Source organism: Acromyrmex echinatior, chromosome 11, assembly GCF_024713525.1.
Source record: "Acromyrmex echinatior isolate Ae372 chromosome 11, ASM2471352v2, whole genome shotgun sequence".
NCBI classification, from domain to species: Eukaryota; Metazoa; Arthropoda; class Insecta; order Hymenoptera; family Formicidae; genus Acromyrmex; species Acromyrmex echinatior.
This window is the reverse complement of record NC_141862.1, coordinates 7,767,929-7,785,851: the sequence shown is the minus strand read 5'-3', so window position 1 is coordinate 7,785,851 and position 17,923 is coordinate 7,767,929. Positions and strand designations below refer to the sequence as shown.

Here is a 17,923-nt window from a genome sequence, read left to right as displayed (position 1 = left end):
ATTTTTCGGAAATATTGTGGGGAACGTTACCCACGCCGTTATTTTATGATTCTTCTAGAAAGAATCTCGTACTAATTGTATGGAAAATTGGGTTTACTTGGAATTCGATCAATTCATTTTTACATATCTATATACAGTTTACAATGTGACGAACAAAAGATATCTGTTCATGGCTCTAATACAGAGTCATAGACACAAAACTCAATAATGGATCATTTCTGAGCTATGTACTCGTACATATAAGATGCTCTGCGAGCACAAGTTTTTTACTTCTTTGACACACCATAGCTCAATAACTATCCATTACCGAGTCTATATCTTTGTGTTTATAACATCTTTGTGTACAAAAGTGCTTTCTCACATTCATTTCTACCAATATAGATTAACTGTAATCTCGATTTAACTTACTTTTTACCTTCTTCATTACATTTTAAGCTTCGTTATACATGTATTACGATCATTATAAGCTACATGAAAAACAATTCATCTCATCCAATTTTCTATATATAAATAATCAGCGCAAGGTTCTTTGAAAGAGATTCTTTCTTCGAAAACATTCACGGAATTTTTGTATCGCGATATTCTTGAATCAGTACGGTCGTTCAAGACTTCGCGATATCTTCTCGTTCGAATGCCTTGGCCTCTGAACTTTCGAAAGATTTAAGATGTCAGGATCTTTATAAGATCCGCCTAAAGAACGCCAAGACCTCCGCGACGTCTAAAAATGTTAAGACTTCTACATCCTTGACTTCCTTGAACCCCGAGGGAGCCCTCAAACTTTCTCCGATAGACTGGGATGTGGACGAGAAGGAATTCGCAATGGAATCCGTTCGCGATTCATCCAACCGGGCGGGATCGCGAGTACTCCGAGCGTACTCGAGAGATGAAAGGGAGATACGTACCGCGATAAGGGCACGCCTTAACGAGCGTGTGTACCCTGGGCGGGCGTTAAATATTGCCGCGAGTTGCAGATTTACATGACACGTCGGCGAAGGGGAATCTCCTCCATGCAGGTGGGAGTTACGTTTGTGTGTAATTGGATAAAGATCGGCTGAGGTCGTCGCCCTTACCTCCCCTTACCTTCCCTTACCTCCCCTTCCGTTGCCCCTTTCCTCGCGATTCCACGGGCGGCAGAAATTTTATTACCGCCGTATTTCTTTCGGCAAGGCAGAAACCGACCGGCTTAAGGCCGATGCAAACGATGCTCTCGATCATCTTCCCTGATAAATCATCATAAACGAACACCGAGAAGAAGCTTGAAAAATGTATGAGAAAGAATTGAGGCTGTTATAAACTACCGCTGAGAGGAGAAACTAAAACAAATTTGGGAAAACTGCCAGTATATTTCCTTGCCTAAAGCCTCGTATTCACCATGCTGGAAATTCTCGTGGAAATTACTCCGAGATCTCGGATAGAGAAAGAATTAATAAATTAATTAATAAATAACTTCTTACTACTTTGATTTCCGATATTGACTCGCAGCGCACTACGCAAAATGAAGAATATGTATTTTAGAATTATAATGAGTTTTGTAATATTATATATATTTGTTTTGTAGCGATGATTTGAATAAGTTTACCGCAATATTGAGAATGACTCGAGCGGAACGTATGTTTTTGTCCTTTGTAATTATTATATGAAACCTCTTTGTCCTTCTTTTGCCTGTATTGTTTTATATTATACTTACAGAGTCTCATTATTATTTATTAATTTAATAAATAACATTGGAACAATTTGATTAAGGGACCAATTTGATTGATCAATTCTTTTCTCATTTGAGACTTTGAAGAGATTTCTAGCATCACAATCATATAAACACAAATTAAGCTTAACCCTTCGACAACATAAATTTTAACTTTTCCATTCAACAATAGGGATCTTTAAGAAACAAATTTTTTGATTATTTTGGATTATATAAAAATCTGAAAAATTTTTGATATACTTGTTAAAACTTCAGTAACATATTTTTATCATCATGGAAGCTCGTTTGTATTTTACTTATTTTTTACGGAATTAAATTTATCTAGCAAAATTCACAATCAAAATATCGAAATATCGGCCTTTCTAAAAGATTCTATTATAGTTAGCAAAGTTAGTAATTAATAGTTAGCAATTAATATTAATGTGATCGGATGATATTTAATTTTCTGGGATAATACAGGATAAGTTTCGTAGTGATGCATCCGCAAGTATAGGTAGAGAAAATTTCTCAGTCTCATCGCAGGAAATTGCTACTTGGTACACGTGCACATAGCTACGACGATCATCGAGAGCGAGGTAAACAGTGCAAAGAAAATTCCTGTCGATCCGTCTCTCCGCTTCCTCCATCCAAGCAAGAAGCGCAACGAGGCGCGAGAAAGAGTACGATCGCCAAGTGCACTCCCGATCGAGATAATCGCTATCGCCGTTCACACGGAACGCGCTCCAACAACGTCCTTGGAAAATTATTTCAAAAGCGTGGAAAGTATTCGCGATCGCAAAGGAGAACCGGAAACCATTTGCCGATAAAGGAGCAAAGGATACATGACTCATTTTGTATATTATTAGAAAACTACGTCATTCCATTTTTTCAAGAATACTTCAAGCACAGCCAAGTTTATCTTTCCTCACTTTCTTTTTTCTTCTTCATTTCCATCAATGTGGATTAACTTCAGTCTCGATTCAATTTATTCTCCTCACCTTTTTCTAATGCTCCTTTCGATCAACATAGTTTAATTTTAATTTCAACTCATTCTTCATCTTTTTCTAATTTTTAGGATTAAAAAAAAAATTAAAAGTAAGTTGAACTGAGATTAAAGTTATTCTATATTGATAGAAACAGACATAATTCTTAGAACTTAAAAAAAGATGAAGAATAAAGATTGAGACAATTGAAAAGTACAGGAACAGGATCTAAGAGTTCAATCTACCCGAAAAGACTGTTACTTTTGACAACTTTGAAGATTCAGAACATCAAAAAATTCAAATTTTCAAAATTAACTTCAAACTTTTGAAGTTTAATGTGCTTCGTAACTCGAAGCTTGGAAACATTTTAAATTTCAAAGTTAACTTCGAAAATTCGAATTTTTTCAAAGCTTCAGATTTTGAAGTTGTCAAAAATAATAGCCCTATCAGAAATCTTGTATTCTAATACAGGATAGAATGTTATTTTCTATTCCTATTAGCCATATTTTTCAATTGTGTTTCATGCTTAAACCGAGATTAAAGTTAATCTCCATTGGTATAAACAACACTGAAAAAAAATGTTCCGATTAAACCAATAAAAGAGCCCAACAAGAATAACATTTTAGTGAAAACAAACAGAATTTCTGGTTATTCGAGAACCAGAAATTCTCTTCTCGATCTTACTAAAACGCCATTCTTGTATTCTTTTATCGACTTAATCTGAGGAGCATTTTTCTCAGGAAGACATTACTGTTTACTATCGATCAACAGAGTTGAATTTAATCTTCTTTCAAGCGTCGCGATTGTTCTAATCAGTCACTTGCTCCAATCGTGCGTGTTATCGAAGCTTAGGAGATGCAGCGGAGCGTGAATATCGATCGAATATCGACCGTTCGCCACGGCGATACCGTCGATAGACCGCGTCGCGAAAAAAATCGCGGCCGCGAGACAGGCGACTCCAAACTCCATCGCGTTCTCTTCGTTGCACCTTACGCATCACCGTGTATTTACGGGTCTGGTTATACACGCGGACACTTTCACTTTACGTAACTTTATTCACGGCGACTAAGGGCGACGAACTTTGACTGCCTCGCACCGAAGTCCTTCTTGAATGTTCAAAAAAACTCCGACGTTAACGAAATCTCTCGTGCTTCTTTAAATCGAAATCCACAGAAATATACGAGGATGTTCTCAAAGTGGATGCTCTCAACGGTTTAGAATATATAAATTTTACAAGAGGCTTGAGAAAGAGAACCTGAAAAATAAAAAATTCCGAGAATAACCCTGGTGTTCAAAAGACTTTAATGTATTCAAAGTCACGAAGACTCGAAAAATTCGAGAATTACAGAGATTCGCAAACAATTCGCAGGAGTCCCAAACGACCCCGAGGAAAACAAAATGCGAGAGATAGAGAGAAAAATAGATAACTGTCATCGCGAAGAGAAAACGAGAGGCATAGAGGACGCGTAAACAGACACAATCGTACAGTACGAGAAGGAGAGAAAAAGACGGCGTGTTCGTGTGCGTGCGAGAGAGAGATAGAGAGAGAGAGAGAAAGAGAGAATTGATATTAAGCGCTCTGAGATCCTCTCAAGTGCACAATTTACAAAAAGATATAAAAAATAACTGTGTATAAAATAAAACGAGATTTTAACTTAATGCAAGCTACATATACAGTGTAAGTTGAGTGTGAATATATAGTCACACTCAACTTACACCGTATATGTAGCTTACATTAAATTAAAATTTCATTTTACTTAAGAAGACTATAAGAAAAAGAAAAGAAGAGAGAGAGACGGAGGACGTTGAGCGCGACGTAGAGGAGGATAGAGAGAGGGCATGCACCGCACTCGGCACTCCGGAATTCTGTCGGAGTCAGAGTGCGGCGGCGCAAAGAGTATCTACCTGTCAGCGTGCATTCCACGATCCCACGATCCGCATGTGTTGTCGGCTCGGCGTGCACGTTTCCGTTTCGCCGAGCGTAACTCTCCGTTGTTCGCCGACACCCCGCGCACTCGCACTCGTTACCGTTCATACACTCATTTACGTTAGGGTGCAACACACTCGCGGCACTCTTCAGCACTCTCCACTCGTCGTCACAGTCACACACTCGACCCTTTGTCGCGCGTCGTCGCCCACGGCGAGCAACGTCAAAGCAACCTGAAGCAACCGGTGACGTGCCGCGACTCGCGACGCGCGCGAATATGGCGCGCGTACACACTGATCACCGTCGATCCGCAACTTGGAAGTTGGATCGTACAAGGCTTGGAGCAAAATGCGAAACGAGAAACGTGGCTACGTGAGAATACTTCGAGGAGAAACCGACAAGGATCGCGCACTCGAACGCGCGATTTCTTTCCCTCGCGAAGCGACCTCGCCACTTTGCTCGTCCTGTATTTCGCTTCGTATATCGCGTTGTCGCTTTTTGTTTTTGTTCCGCGACGCGAAATGACGGCGAACGTGCACGTACGCGCGTACAGTCACTCCAGACCGAATCGGAACGAGACACGACTACTCGGCTTTAAGCACCGCGGGGTAAATACTACTACAACGAAACGCGCCGCTCCAGCCGCGGCACAGCCGTGCCGGCCAATCCCCACCCGAGCCGCGCTACCACGTGATAGGTAAGCGGCCAATCGCGCACCGCGGAGTCCCTCAATGGCGACGTACGTGAAGCCATCTGTCGATTCGATCGGACTCGAGTGAATTCAGCCGCTCGGCTTCGATCGATCGGTCGGTCGTTCGATCGCGTTTGAAAATCAATTCTTCTTTTTAATTTCTCCTCGCGATTGATCGCGATAAATAAATAAATGTATGGATACATGGTTCTTTCAATATTCAAATGTGATCTAAAAATCCCAGTAAACAAACATTCCAGTAAACACCAATAAACAGTAATATAATATATAAGATTACTTCAATTTTTACTAAGCACTTCTACCACTTCTACCAATGATATTTAATTTTAAATTTGGTTCAACTCTTCATTTTTTTTTCTAATTCTAAGAAATAGAAAAAATGAAGAACAAGTTAAATCGAGATTAAAGTTAATCTACATTGATAGAAATGAAAATAATTCACTTTTTGGAGTGAGATTTCACTCTAAAGAATTAAAAAAAAAAAAGAGTACAATATGTATTATATTTATATTATATTATATTAAGTGTGAAATTGTAATATTGATATTATGTTAGTTGACGTTTACATTTTACGTTTTACTGGAATTTTTATTAACATTTGTATCACCTTCATACGCAACCTGCAGACACGGCCCGAGGTCGATTTCAAACAAACGCATACCACGCTTACGCGACTGGAATTGTTAACGAGCCGCTTTCATGTTGCTTCTAATGAGATTCAATGGCGCATTGGTATCCCACTGCCAGTTGTCGGAATGAATCATCCACTCGTTACATCATTATTTACTTAACTCTTTAAATTGAACACGTTCCGGACTAATTAATTCCTAAGATAACATTTATTTTTGAAATAATCAATTTCTTGATGTTACTTACATTTGTGTCACGTTTGAAGAGATGGTATATACATACATCGATCGTTCGCCACGCGATGCCTCGCGGCGACAACTTAAAACGTAACGTAGAGAGAACTTGATTCCACATGACCGTGAATTTTTTTGATATTCGGTGTCGGTGACCTGGCTCAGAAAAAAAAACCAATCCCGTTATGCATTCGTGCCGTTCACCCGAAATGCCATGATCATTTGAGCCGAATTTTGAAATTGTTGAAGCTATCGATTATTAAACTCTTTTAATATTTTCATTATTTACCTCGTTTCATCTTAAGATGTCAAACCATCTTAATAGAGTTCAATATTCAAGATTTGTTTGAGTCAACATCCGCGTAGAATTAATTTCTATTATAGGGATATATTATACAGATTGTTTTCTAATATACAGTATTGAAAATCTATAGTTTATGCTACCATAGGCAGACCATAAAATTTCAGTACTAGATTTAAATTATAAATTCACCAAGTATTAAAGAGTTTAAAAAGGTAAAAAATGTGGGCCGTGGAATAATTCCCTTCACTGCGGAAAGCAGGTTTCCACAGGACGGAATAGTGAAATCTAAAAAAGTAAAATATTTTTTATATGTTAATCTTTACAAGAAAGCTACTAATGACATTGAAACAATGTCATATTTTGAAGCAAGAAATATAATGAAATAATTCAAATAATAAAATATAACAGATTTATTAAAAGAAAAGCTGCAAGATTTTCAAAATAACTTTTTTAAAAATTAATTCATTTAATTAGAATAATTTTTTTAAATTCGTTTTTTAAATTTTAAATTACCCTTGCCTTTGAAAATCTATCATCTGTTCGTATAGCAGAAGAAAGTGTTTCGCAACCTATATATTTTTTTTACTAAAAATCTTTACTTGGTGTAATTTAGATATATCATAATAATTTTATGCAGTAGTTGACATTAATAAAAAACATCTTGAATTTTATGTAACGCAATGAACGACGTTTTATGAATAATTCAAACAAAACGAGAGATTCATGGAAATTTATTACAACGCGCATTGCACGCGATTGCTCTCATTTGCTGTAGAATACGTCCAAGTATTTCTGTTCTGCTCACATCCACGCTATCATACTTCTTATTTGATATCACTTTGTAAAAGATTGGAAATAAAGTACAACTGCTGGCTGTAATGCTTCTGTTACTTAGAAAAGAGATAGGGGAACCATTAAGATTAGAAATTGGAAGCTGTAGAATGTGCTGTGAATGCTTTTTCTTCGTAATAGATGCCGGATTTCTTAAGCAAGCAGAAAAATCAGTAAACTCGCACCAAAGACTTTTGTGGGGAATATCGCTTGACGTTCGCTATATTGGACATCTTGAGAAGCGACATTTTTCACCTCGGTCTCTGAAAAATTTTTATTTACAATCACATGAGACCAGCAATAAATTTAGCCAAAACACAATTTTGATTTAATTGTTTCACGCGATTTTTATTTCCGAAAATTATACGAAATCTCGAGATGTCTATCCTAGAGAGAAAAGAAAAGAAAAGAAAATAACATTGCTCTTCTCGTCTTGACGCGTCCTCACCGTATTCGTAATATTGCGATGGTTCCGTCGACTCCTCCTCGCACTCTTCGGTAGCCGATTTGATCCTCATATCTTCTTGTTTTCGACGTTCACCAGCCTCATCCCTGAGCGGCATGTAATCGGATCTCGCAACGCGATTTCTGGCGGCGACCTAAAAAATGTGACAAGAGTTTCGTTCTTCAACACTAACCATAATCGTAGACCTCCTTGGGTTCCTCGTTCACCGTTTCTTCTTCATCCTGCTCCGCAGTCTCTTCGTCGGCGTCTTCGTCATTGAGATTATCCTTCTCATTCTGATTTTCTTCCTCTTCCTTTTCCTCTTCTTCTTCCTCGTTCTCATCTTCCTCGTTCTTCACTGACGAATGATAAAGTCTGCCCTCGTCGAGGTTATTTCGAGGCTGGTGATGTCCTCGTTCGATGTTGTAGTCATGGCTGCGATATACCTGCTTGGCCCTGCGCGGATGTTCGAGAAGACGGCGTTGCGGTGGCTGCATAAAACCCCCGTAAAAAAGGGGCTCTATATGTAATGTGCATCCGTGGATATCTTTCATAATTACGTCCGAAGCGGGCGATCTCGGAAAGTCCCAATAATCAAAACCGTCGCCGGCAGTACGAATGCCCGATAGAATTAGAAGTACCGATAAAAGAGCGGACATAAACATAGCCCGAGTCTGATCATCATTCGACCATTGCACAGCAACGCGAACATATACGCGATTAGATAAATTGCATGCAATCGAATACAATCGCTCGAAGTAATTTGATCATAGATTTATCTTCGACACGAATAAAAATATATACTTGTATGTACCGTACAAATAACTAGGAATATTTTATTTCTTCTACAATACTATATTTTATAAAATATATTTTATATTTTTTGCAATTATATAGAAAAAGTATTTAAATTCGATGATAGAATTTTCTTAAATATAATAAAAGTAATAATTTTTAAATCAATATAAATATGGAGGTATATACACTACGCGGAATGTACGTTTAACTTTAATATATATGTATTCATAAATATTTTTATCCATTCTTCTGAAATCTAAGCAGGATGATTCTCCAGATATGTTTTAGTCACAATGTCAGAGCGACACTGACTTAAATCTATATAATCCAGACTGGTGCAACCCACCACAGGACATCTGTGAATGCAAACGTAAACGCTATAGTAGCATATCCCAATATTTGATATAATGTGAAAAACATACCTAGTGTTTTTGTTCTTTTGTAACATCGCGACAAGGCTTGCTTTATCGTATATGTGACCGCAGACTGCATTTCTCACAGGATCGGTCATTCTCATCTTCGAGATTGGATCGATCACGTTTATTTCGCTGCCTGTTAACCGTAAATCAGCGTCTGTGTCATCCAGTGCGTTAGATTCAGCTTCATTGACTAAAAAATGTATGTTAATCTCAGAAAGAAATTACATAAAGATAAACCTCAAGTGATTAGCACTAAAATTTTATAAACAACAGTGCATCCTTATATTATTATTGTGCAGATATTATATATAGAGTGATTAATTTTAATCTTAACAGGCAAATATTTCGTAAATATATAATTTTACTAAAAGAAATGTTCCAAATAAAAATTATGTAATAGAAAAGAATACATACAAATGATGTCCTCTTCTATACAACTTTTATTTAAAATGTTTTTGGACAAAATTACATATTTTTGAAATATTTGTTTATTAGGATTAAAATGAATTACCTTGTACATAGTAAAAAAAGCTGCACAACTCATGATACTGACATTGCTATTAAATACAAAATTCCAGTGCTAAGATCTTTCATTTCAAACTTTACCTTGATACAGGCCTTTAATCTGACGATCATACTCCAACAATCTGTTGTCTTGTAATGGATTAATTTGAATTTCGGATATAGCCTTCTTATATTCCTGTTATAAACAATAGCAAGTAATTGTAAATTTTGAAAATCAAAATATAACTGATAATTTTTTTATTTGAAGCTAGATCGTTACTGTTGTGATATTTTTCACATCTTCTTCCGAGTCGAACTCGGACATACATTCTAAATGCTCTTTGATCTCATTCGCAGCCTTTATTCTCGCAGACTCCGTACAATTGACTATTAAGGCTTCTCGTAACTGCTTCAATATCTTTTGTTTCTCTTCTTCATTGTCTGAAAATATAAGATAAAATTTACACAACATATTTTATTTTCTTGCAAGAGAGAGAGAGCAAAAAAATCATAATAAAGCACATTGTATCTCTAATTTTCTACACTTGAAATGAAACTCGAACGCAAAAAAAAAATAAAGAAAATTCGGAGGAGCATTTGGAAAATTCTGTTTCTAACCTCAACGAAACCTCATTATAGTATTTCACGTTCCTCGTCGTTCTTACAAAATAATTGTCAAGTTCTATCTTGAACAATACGCTACATAAGAGACGAGCAAGGAAAACGCAAAAATGCGAAAAGAAGCACTTAAAAGATTCCGAACATATTTCTAACCTCGCTGAACCCTCACCATAATATTTCATGATATGCCTTGCCGTTCTCAAGAAACAATCATCAAGTTCCTCTATCATTTGCGTGTTCTGTGTCATTTTCGTGCAATTTATCTATTCTGCTGACGATATCGATGCCGATATTATCGAATTTTTATCAATTTTCAACATTCAACCTGATCTTTAAACAGACTGTCGAACGCCATTTAATGAATATTTTTAAATACACATTTGAGATCAAAACGAACATTTAAATGTTTGAAAGAAAAAAAAATAAAGGCTAAAAAATACAAAATATTTAGCCATAAAAAAATTCATATTTTTTTTATAGATCGTTTTTTGTCGTATTCTTATCAGTCGTATATAATGAGATTCTCGGATCTCTTTATCTTACAGCCAATCAACAGGCATGAAATTTGTCGCACGATTGATACGACAAAAAATGAACAAATGCATATTAGTCTGAATATTTTGATTTCACACGATAAATATAAAACTGTACAAGATAAAAAAATATGAATTTTTGGCGTTCAGACTCGTTCAGACTCGTTCGAATCCCGATATTTGTTGGATGGAAATTCACTCAGAGTTGTCGGTCTATAAGAATATTTTATCTATGCCCGTCGAAAAGGCGCGCGAAAAAAGCGAAGGGGAGATTGGATTACTCCATCCGTTAATACGAAGGTGGACTACTGAATGTCTGGAAAAGTGAAAGTAGTTGGCCTTTTGCCTCTCGTTGTTACATTTCGAATTGAAACTGTATCAAACCGAACATGTCCGTCGTGAGAAACGTTACGATTCTCTTTGTGCTCTCGGTAAGTAAAACCTGTTATTTAATTGCGCCAAGAAAAGATTAAAACAAAGGACGATGAATGAGATTTAAACAGTAGTCGTGCAAATCAAATAAGAAATTGATCTAGATCTACAATATTTTACAAGACAATAATAACGAACAGATTTTGTTTGATATTTCTAATGTCTTTAAAATCTCTCATGATTTCTACAAAATATCTTTATTGCGGCGACATTAATTTTTCATCAAGTTCAATCTTCAGGGAAAAGTTCGGCGAAAATAACGCGGCGGGAAAATGACGGAGATTTTAACGAGAAGGACGGAGAATTAACATTTCTTTATATCTGCTTCATCGATATGAAATTGAATTTTTTCTAAAATTACGCCTTTTCTCTTTTATCTCTGAATACGGTCAAAATAATGCTACAACAAAAAATATTTGAAGCATTCTTTGCTTAGCCATTTCATAAAATTCTTTTTTCTTATTGACCAATCAAATGCTTGAAAACATTTGTAACAGTGAGATTTGACTTCCCTCTCTACTTTTCCCAAAGCCGGGCTTTTATCAACACTTTCGGGCGACTTAAATTGTAGTACAAGTCGACACGTTCGCTAGCATTTTATTGCATTCTGTTTCGCGTCCGTTTAGAGCGGCTCATCATTTTATTTCGCCATCCAACGCGAAGAGCCAGCGAAATCAAGTACGTACTTCTAATCTTCAACGATTCGAATTTCGTAAGCGAACACCTGCAATTACTTTCCATCACTTTCCATTTTCATACGAGTGTGGCATTCAAAAGTCTAAAATTATGTGAGTATAATGCTCAGATATTATATCACTATTTGCTGAGAATTATCTCAATTTTTATTTTTAAGTGGAAATAAGTAAGTAAAACATATGTTGTTCGATATCGCGATATTTCTCTTGGATTAATCCAAGGTGTCTTAATTAAGGTGTCTTTCCATGCATCGCTCGTCGCGTCGCTCATTTTTAACGATGAAAGTTACGTGATTGAAGGTTAGAATTTGTATTGTATTATGACAATTCGCTCACGTGATATTTTTGTCGTTTGAAAATGAATACTGAGCTATGCATAAAAAAGTACCGTTAATTGGAATCGAAGTAATTATTTATTAATTTAATCTATTATTTGTTGGATTCAAAATCAATTTAAAATGGCGATTTATCCTCGCCAGAATCAAGTTTCCCGCCATAATACATTACGTAAGTTTTTACCGCAATGATAATACACTTTCGACAATTATGACGATAATCCAGATCATTTCATATCCCGATCTAATTCCTGCTTTTTCTAAGAAGTACTTGTGATCCGAATTATTATACCTGTTGTTATCACTCATATTTTAAGCTCCAATTAAGAATAATATTGTGTGCAATTAAGATAATTATAGAAACGCAATTTATCGTATTCATTAAAATTTTTCTTACGTGCCTATTCAGATGCTAACGAGAGTCTGTTTTCTGACGATAAGTAAGACTGTGTCAGTCAATACAGTAAGAAACATCACCGGAATGTCGAAGTTTGACTTACCAAATCGTTTGAAGGGCAATGAAAAGTCTGTCTGGTAAGTATAACATTATTTTACAGATATATTAATTTTATATATGTTTACGTAAACTGATAAAAACTCATTATTATATATTGGTGATGTTTTGTTTGGTTAGGGTCGAATATATCCAGCTCGCTCTACAGTACAAGCCACTGAACTTGGGCCAAGGCTTTCCTGACTATTATGCGCCAGAGAATGTAACAAATGCCCTAGCTACTGTCGCTAAAAGTGACAATCCACTTTTGCAACAGTATACGAGAGGATTTGTAAGTAATAAATATTCTATTCATTAACTTTTGAATTGTTTCGTATCTTATTATGTATAATTTCTTTTTATCTTTTATTAATTTGATAGTAACTTCATTTTTATGGAACATTAACATGGAGATAGTACTGCAATTGTAATTGTTATCAGTAATTAGCATCGATAATATTATCTATGTATGATAAAATAAATTTTATGTCACTAATGTAAATGTAAATATTGCAGGGTCATCCAAGGCTAGTGAATGCTATTGCAAAGTTTTACTCCAAGCTTATCAATCGTGATTTGGATCCAAACAAGGAAGTGCTGGTTACTGCTGGTGCTTACGAAGCATTATATTCTAGTCTACAAGGTCATACTAACCTTGGAGATGAATGGATCGTCATTGAACCTTTCTTTGATTGTTATGTACCTATGATACAGACTGCTGGAGGAATACCCAGATTCATAGCATTAAAACCAGTAAGAAGTTTAGATAACAAACACAAGAAAGATACTTTTTGTATTGAATATATGTTATGTACTTGTAGAAATCTACATCAGGCACAGTTACCTCTGGCGATTGGGTATTTGATAGGAAAGAAATGGAAGGTCTTTTCAATGAGAAAACTAAAGGTATCGTCATTAACACTCCACACAATCCTATAGGAAAAATATTTACGCTGGATGAATTGCAATTTATTGCCGATCTCGCAAAAAAATGGAATGTACTTGTTATTTCTGACGAGGTTTACGAGCATATCGTTTACGAACCGTACAAACATATAAGAATGGGTAAGAATTGCCTTACAAAAATAGTCATATAGTAATCTTAGAATGGCATTTAAAAAATTATTCTTTTAATCAGCGACATTGCCTGGTATGTATGAACGCACAATCACAATTGGATCAGCAGGAAAAACGTTCAGCGTTACAGGTTGGAAAATAGGTTGGGCTTATGGACCAGCGAATTTGTTACATAATCTACAAGTTGTACATCAGAACTCCGTGTATACTTGTACTACACCAACTCAGGTAATTAATTAAATACAATTTTTTTTAATTCTATAATTTTTTCTGATAAATTAGTTACTTGTGTTTTAATTGTAGGAAGCAGTAGCTATTGGATTTGAATTAGAAATGGAACGCTTAGAGCAACCGGACTGTTATTTCCGCAGTCTGGCAATGGAATTATTACCGAAGCGCGATTATATGGCGAAATTTCTTCAAGAAGTTGGTATGGTACCGACGATACCCGAAGGTGGATATTTTATGCTCGCTAATTGGTCTGCATTGGAAAACAAAGTGAAACTGAATGAGGAAACGGACGCTAGTAAAGACTATAGATTCACTAAGTGGATGACGAAGAACGTCGGTCTTCAAGGTATTCCTCCTACGGCATTTTATGGTCCTGAACATAAAACTCTAGCAGAAGACTATGTACGATATTGTTTTATAAAGGTAAGTGTGTGTGCTGTCGTGAAGGTAAATACAATAATTTTGATTAAGACAACAAATGACTTTGGCGTTTGTTAAACATCGATTATTACATTTTAACAGAAAGACGAAAATTTGAAAGCAGCCGCCAAAATCTTGAAGAAATGGGTATCTCAATAATTGAGACTAAGTACATATATATATATATATATATATATATATATATATGTATGTATGTATATATGTATATAATATGTATATTCGATGACTTTTAAGTGCTTTGTGCACTGATTAATTTTTCTGTATCTTTCATGCTATTCGAGCACATTGTGTGCACAGAAAGTGTAATTGATATAATTAGGAAAAATTTTTATAATTTGACTACAATTTTTATGCATATTTAGTGTCTTAAATTAATCAATGTTTCTCTATTTTATATTTGGTATTCAATTTACAAGCATATATATTAGGTGTTGGAATTAATTCGTAGCGTTTTACAAGTGATGGGAAGTACTTTCATTAATGTATTTTTTAATGCTCATGTGAAATAAATAACATTCTTTCATTAAAAACGCTACGAATTAATTCCAACATCTAATAAATCTAGACATTGTAAATCTTTATACATTTTGATGCAATATAAGATTCAATTAAATGATCTTGAAGTATCTATTAATTACTCATAATATCGTTGTGATAACGATCAACCCAAATAAGCATTGTTGTAAAGTTAAATTATAGATCGAAATCTCTTCGAAGCCATTTCTTGACATCTTTTGAATCAACTCCGAACGTTTTACCATATCTACAAAGTAAAGACAGTGTTGAAAAAAAATATGTTGTACTTAGATCCTTGGATTCTTGGATCCTTGAGTCATCCTCTTTCATTGGACTCTCATTATTAGATTCCAACTCTTCATCCTTAGATTCTGAGTTTTTGAATCCTTAGATCTCCGGGTTGACATATCCTCTCCTTTAATCCTCATGCATTTCACTCAAAAATTTATGTCATATAACCTAATTATTTGTGTTCAATTAATTAATTAATTAATTAAATTTACCTGAACATTGCTCCGGGAATATGTCCAAAATAATTCGGTATCATTCCGACGTTTTTATGATAGATTTCAGTGGATTTGACAAGTAACGGAGGTTCTGGATAAATCGTCGTTATTTTATATTTTACACTTTGTCCTTTTTGACACTTTGCGAAACTGTATAATGCATCATCATATGACGGAATAATCGATGTTTCGAAATAGCCGTGAGGAATATGAGTCGCGTATCCTTTGCAAAGTATATTTGATATGATAGATAATTTTTCTTTCGAAAATGTCACATTAAAAAATTAAAAATATTTCTATTTTATGAAAATATAGAAAAGTATTAAACTTTTAGAATTTTTTGCATAAAGTATTTATGAGATTCATGCATTGTTTTAAATAAATGTAATATAAACTAAATGTAATATTAAACATGAAATTATTACTGACAATGAGACAAATATATACGATCTTACTGTTACTCACTTACTTTTCGCGTTTTCGCGGATAAAGGAACACCATGTGGGATTTTGTTTATCTGAAAATTTCATTTTATTCGATTGCTAATAATGTGTGAAAACTAAATTTTGAAGGGACGAAACAATAAATTATTTATTTAATGACAGAAGGCAAATTCTTCATTGATTTACATAAACAATTGAAATGCTCTTCATTAATATTAGTGTTCCTATAATTATTATAAGAACACTAATTAATATGGGATATACAATTATTTTAATTATCGTTTTGTAATAAATTTGATTTAACAAATTATAAAAAATTTATTTTAATGATAATAATTTTATATTTTATTCACTTCATAAATTTTATTTGATAATTTAATTCTGTTTCTTTTTGATATTTTATTTTATTTTATAACTATTTACACAAGTAGCATAATTTAATAATTTAATATTTTATATATAAAACGAAGATGTATCATTTTTTGATATTTTGCATTTCTTGTCGGATGATAAACTATTCATCGTTGTTACATATTCAGGTCGCACAGGAAGCAAAGGTAATTTAAATAAGGTTTTAACTAGCTGTAATAATAATTAAATTATTAGAAATTAAAGAGATATTGTTCTATCATTAATTTTCAAATTTTAACAATTCTTTAACTCTTCTCACCAAACGTTCTTCTAAATTCCGGGGCTCGACTCGCCCACATTGCACATTGATCGTTCTCCTCAACCGATCTAAAGCCGCCTTATTTTTTAATTGTTGTCGTTCGAAGTCTGCGAGACCTTCGGTCGCGTGCACCGCGTATCTTTGTCCGAGTCTAATGTTCGATCCTGGTACAAAACCTACACAATACCCAGTAATTGATTAAATTTCAAGGAAAACTCGTTCCGCAGCGACACAGACTCATGATTTTGAACGTATATATCGGAAGTATACATTTGTACAGATAAGCATTACAAGGAACCGATAAGCACCCTTGTATCCTGGCAACATGGGGTGAACAAAGAGAGCATCGGTTCTCTTTAAACGGGCATTGACCACATCGATGTCGCTCTTTGATGGTCGCTATACATATGTTTGAAAACGAATAAAAAGTCATTTTTAAAATACGCGCCATAAAGTGAATTGAGATGTTTTTAAATTTTTTTTAAATTTATATGTTTATTGTACTTCTTTATATTTATTTTCTGAATATTAAATGCTCTTAATTTGTTTTTAGTCTGGCTCATAGTCCTATTTATTTGTATTGATTTATTCTGATTGAGCTAAATTATTATTTTATATTTTTATATATATATGTTTATCTTATATATATTTTCTCTTATATTATCTTATCTTTTATTTATTATGTTATCTCCAAGTAAAGCACTGCATATCATTCACCTCGCAATCGGTAACTACACGATCAGTTAGGACGAGTGTTTTCGCATGATTAATTGTAGGATCGAGCAGCAGTTTATGCGTGGCTTTTGCGTACGTTTCACCGTAATTGAATCGGAACTGCGGACAATAACCGGAATATCTGAAAAGAATAACCGGACAATTTTCTTGAAATTCCCAAAGTACTTTACATTCGGCACCGTTTCAAGTTTTTAATATAATAAATTATTGGACTATCAAACAAATCACTTATTAATTTTTAATTTAAAAATAGGACTGATTGGTTGTAGGACTTAATTTTCTACCCTGGAATAAAATGAGGATCTGCCGTTATTAAAAGATCCATTTCAGTAGTTATTGAAATCAAAAATTTCTTCAAAAAATCTGTCGAAAAAAAGTAAATTACAATTTTTTATTTCGTATAAGAAACATTTTTTCTCGTCTTAACCTGTATAATTTTAAATGCATGCTGCCAAACAATTGAAGTTCTAGTGACTTCACTCGTTACGAGCCTTTTTGCAGCGGTTTTCGTTGAATAAAAGAATTAATGCGGGTTGAGAGATAATCGACCGGCAAAAGGGGAGATAGGGATAACGAGGAGAGAGGAAAGAGAAAGAGAGAGTATTTCTGATAGAGTAGGGAGGACACGCCGTGCGTATACTTAAACAGGGGAAGGTGCGTGATTATAGTTTCGCTTTTCAGTTTTCACGAGACCACCGTGACGGTAAGATGTTGTAACGATGAGTGCC

General features: G+C 34.7%; 5 protein-coding genes across 19 annotated transcripts in view; 1 reads left to right on the top strand and 4 right to left on the bottom strand.

Annotated features, from left to right (window-relative positions):
• LOC105149709 (uncharacterized) overlaps nucleotides 1-5,673 on the bottom strand; it is a 54,204-nt gene extending 48,531 nt beyond the window's left edge. For 10 of the 11 annotated variants that reach the window (XR_015546687.1, XM_087411242.1, XM_087411233.1 and 7 more), the window contains exon 1: nucleotides 4,570-4,708. Coding sequence is in view for 1 of the 11 variants with exons in the window: in XM_087411235.1 (XP_087267361.1) it covers nucleotides 4,570-4,699 (130 nt within the window). In the remaining 10 variants the exon portion in view is untranslated. Of the gene's footprint in view, nucleotides 1-4,569 lie in introns of all 11 variants that reach the window. The other variant, XM_087411235.1, reaches the window with a different exon arrangement.
• Nucleotides 5,674-7,046: 1,373 nt separating this feature from the next.
• On the bottom strand, nucleotides 7,047-8,507 carry LOC105149698 (uncharacterized). The gene is made up of 3 exons (XM_011062285.2): nucleotides 7,974-8,507; nucleotides 7,750-7,900; nucleotides 7,047-7,564 (listed from the first exon to the last, which is right to left on the bottom strand). The coding sequence occupies exons 1-3, from the start codon at nucleotides 8,409-8,411 to the stop codon at nucleotides 7,455-7,457; spliced, it is 699 nt and encodes a 232-aa protein (XP_011060587.1). The 5' UTR covers nucleotides 8,412-8,507; the 3' UTR covers nucleotides 7,047-7,454.
• Nucleotides 8,508-8,550: 43 nt separating this feature from the next.
• LOC105149699 (E3 SUMO-protein ligase NSE2) lies at nucleotides 8,551-10,685 on the bottom strand. 2 transcript variants are annotated; one of them, XM_011062287.2, is made up of 5 exons: nucleotides 10,242-10,685; nucleotides 9,748-9,908; nucleotides 9,570-9,663; nucleotides 8,967-9,153; nucleotides 8,551-8,900 (listed from the first exon to the last, which is right to left on the bottom strand). In XM_011062287.2, the coding sequence occupies exons 1-5, from the start codon at nucleotides 10,258-10,260 to the stop codon at nucleotides 8,801-8,803; spliced, it is 561 nt and encodes a 186-aa protein (XP_011060589.1). In that variant the 5' UTR covers nucleotides 10,261-10,685; the 3' UTR covers nucleotides 8,551-8,800. The 2 variants fall into 2 exon arrangements, with proteins under 2 accessions (XP_011060589.1, XP_011060588.1); XM_011062286.2 differs by having other exon boundaries at nucleotides 10,258-10,672.
• Nucleotides 10,686-10,982: 297 nt separating this feature from the next.
• Nucleotides 10,983-15,118, top strand: Kyat (Kynurenine aminotransferase). 4 transcript variants are annotated; one of them, XM_011062288.2, is made up of 8 exons: nucleotides 10,983-11,052; nucleotides 12,493-12,617; nucleotides 12,718-12,868; nucleotides 13,093-13,329; nucleotides 13,398-13,641; nucleotides 13,715-13,881; nucleotides 13,957-14,307; nucleotides 14,407-15,118. In XM_011062288.2, the coding sequence occupies exons 1-8, from the start codon at nucleotides 11,011-11,013 to the stop codon at nucleotides 14,461-14,463; spliced, it is 1,374 nt and encodes a 457-aa protein (XP_011060590.2). In that variant the 5' UTR covers nucleotides 10,983-11,010; the 3' UTR covers nucleotides 14,464-15,118. The 4 variants fall into 4 exon arrangements, with proteins under 4 accessions (XP_011060590.2, XP_087267374.1, XP_087267375.1 ...); XM_087411248.1 differs by lacking the exon at nucleotides 10,983-11,052 and adding an exon at nucleotides 11,695-11,731; XM_087411249.1 differs by lacking the exon at nucleotides 10,983-11,052 and adding an exon at nucleotides 12,108-12,255.
• Nucleotides 15,119-15,201: 83 nt separating this feature from the next.
• LOC105149710 (CIMIP2 protein GA14893) lies at nucleotides 15,202-17,378 on the bottom strand (the record flags this gene model as incomplete). Its single annotated transcript, XM_087411538.1, has 4 exons — nucleotides 15,202-16,372; nucleotides 16,461-16,636; nucleotides 16,769-16,859; nucleotides 17,178-17,378. Coding segments are annotated over 4 exons (597 nt in total), but the record flags the coding sequence as incomplete, so codon positions are not given.
• Nucleotides 17,379-17,923: the final 545 nt, after the last annotated feature.

Excerpts from the sequence above, each read along its gene's own strand:
- Kyat (XM_011062288.2), top strand. The coding sequence starts at position 11,011 with ATGTCCGTCGTGAGAAACGTTACGATTCTCTTTGTGCTCTCG. Across the intron at positions 12,618-12,717 it reads GGCAATGAAAAGTCTGTCTG|GGTCGAATATATCCAGCTCG; the intron begins GTAAGTATAACA and ends TTGTTTGGTTAG. Across the intron at positions 14,308-14,406 it reads TACGATATTGTTTTATAAAG|AAAGACGAAAATTTGAAAGC; the intron begins GTAAGTGTGTGT and ends ACATTTTAACAG.
- LOC105149699 (XM_011062286.2), bottom strand. The coding sequence starts at position 10,336 with ATGACACAGAACACGCAAATGATAGAGGAACTTGATGATTGTTTCTTG. Across the intron at positions 9,664-9,747 it reads ATGTGAAAAATATCACAACA|GAATATAAGAAGGCTATATC; the intron begins GTAACGATCTAG and ends TGTTTATAACAG. Across the intron at positions 8,901-8,966 it reads CAAAAGAACAAAAACACTAG|ATGTCCTGTGGTGGGTTGCA; the intron begins GTATGTTTTTCA and ends TTGCATTCACAG.
- LOC105149698 (XM_011062285.2), bottom strand. The coding sequence starts at position 8,411 with ATGTTTATGTCCGCTCTTTTATCGGTACTTCTAATTCTATCGGGCATT. Across the intron at positions 7,901-7,973 it reads AGCAGGATGAAGAAGAAACG|GTCGCCGCCAGAAATCGCGT; the intron begins GTGAACGAGGAA and ends CACATTTTTTAG. Across the intron at positions 7,565-7,749 it reads ATCGCAATATTACGAATACG|AGACCGAGGTGAAAAATGTC; the intron begins GTGAGGACGCGT and ends AAAATTTTTCAG.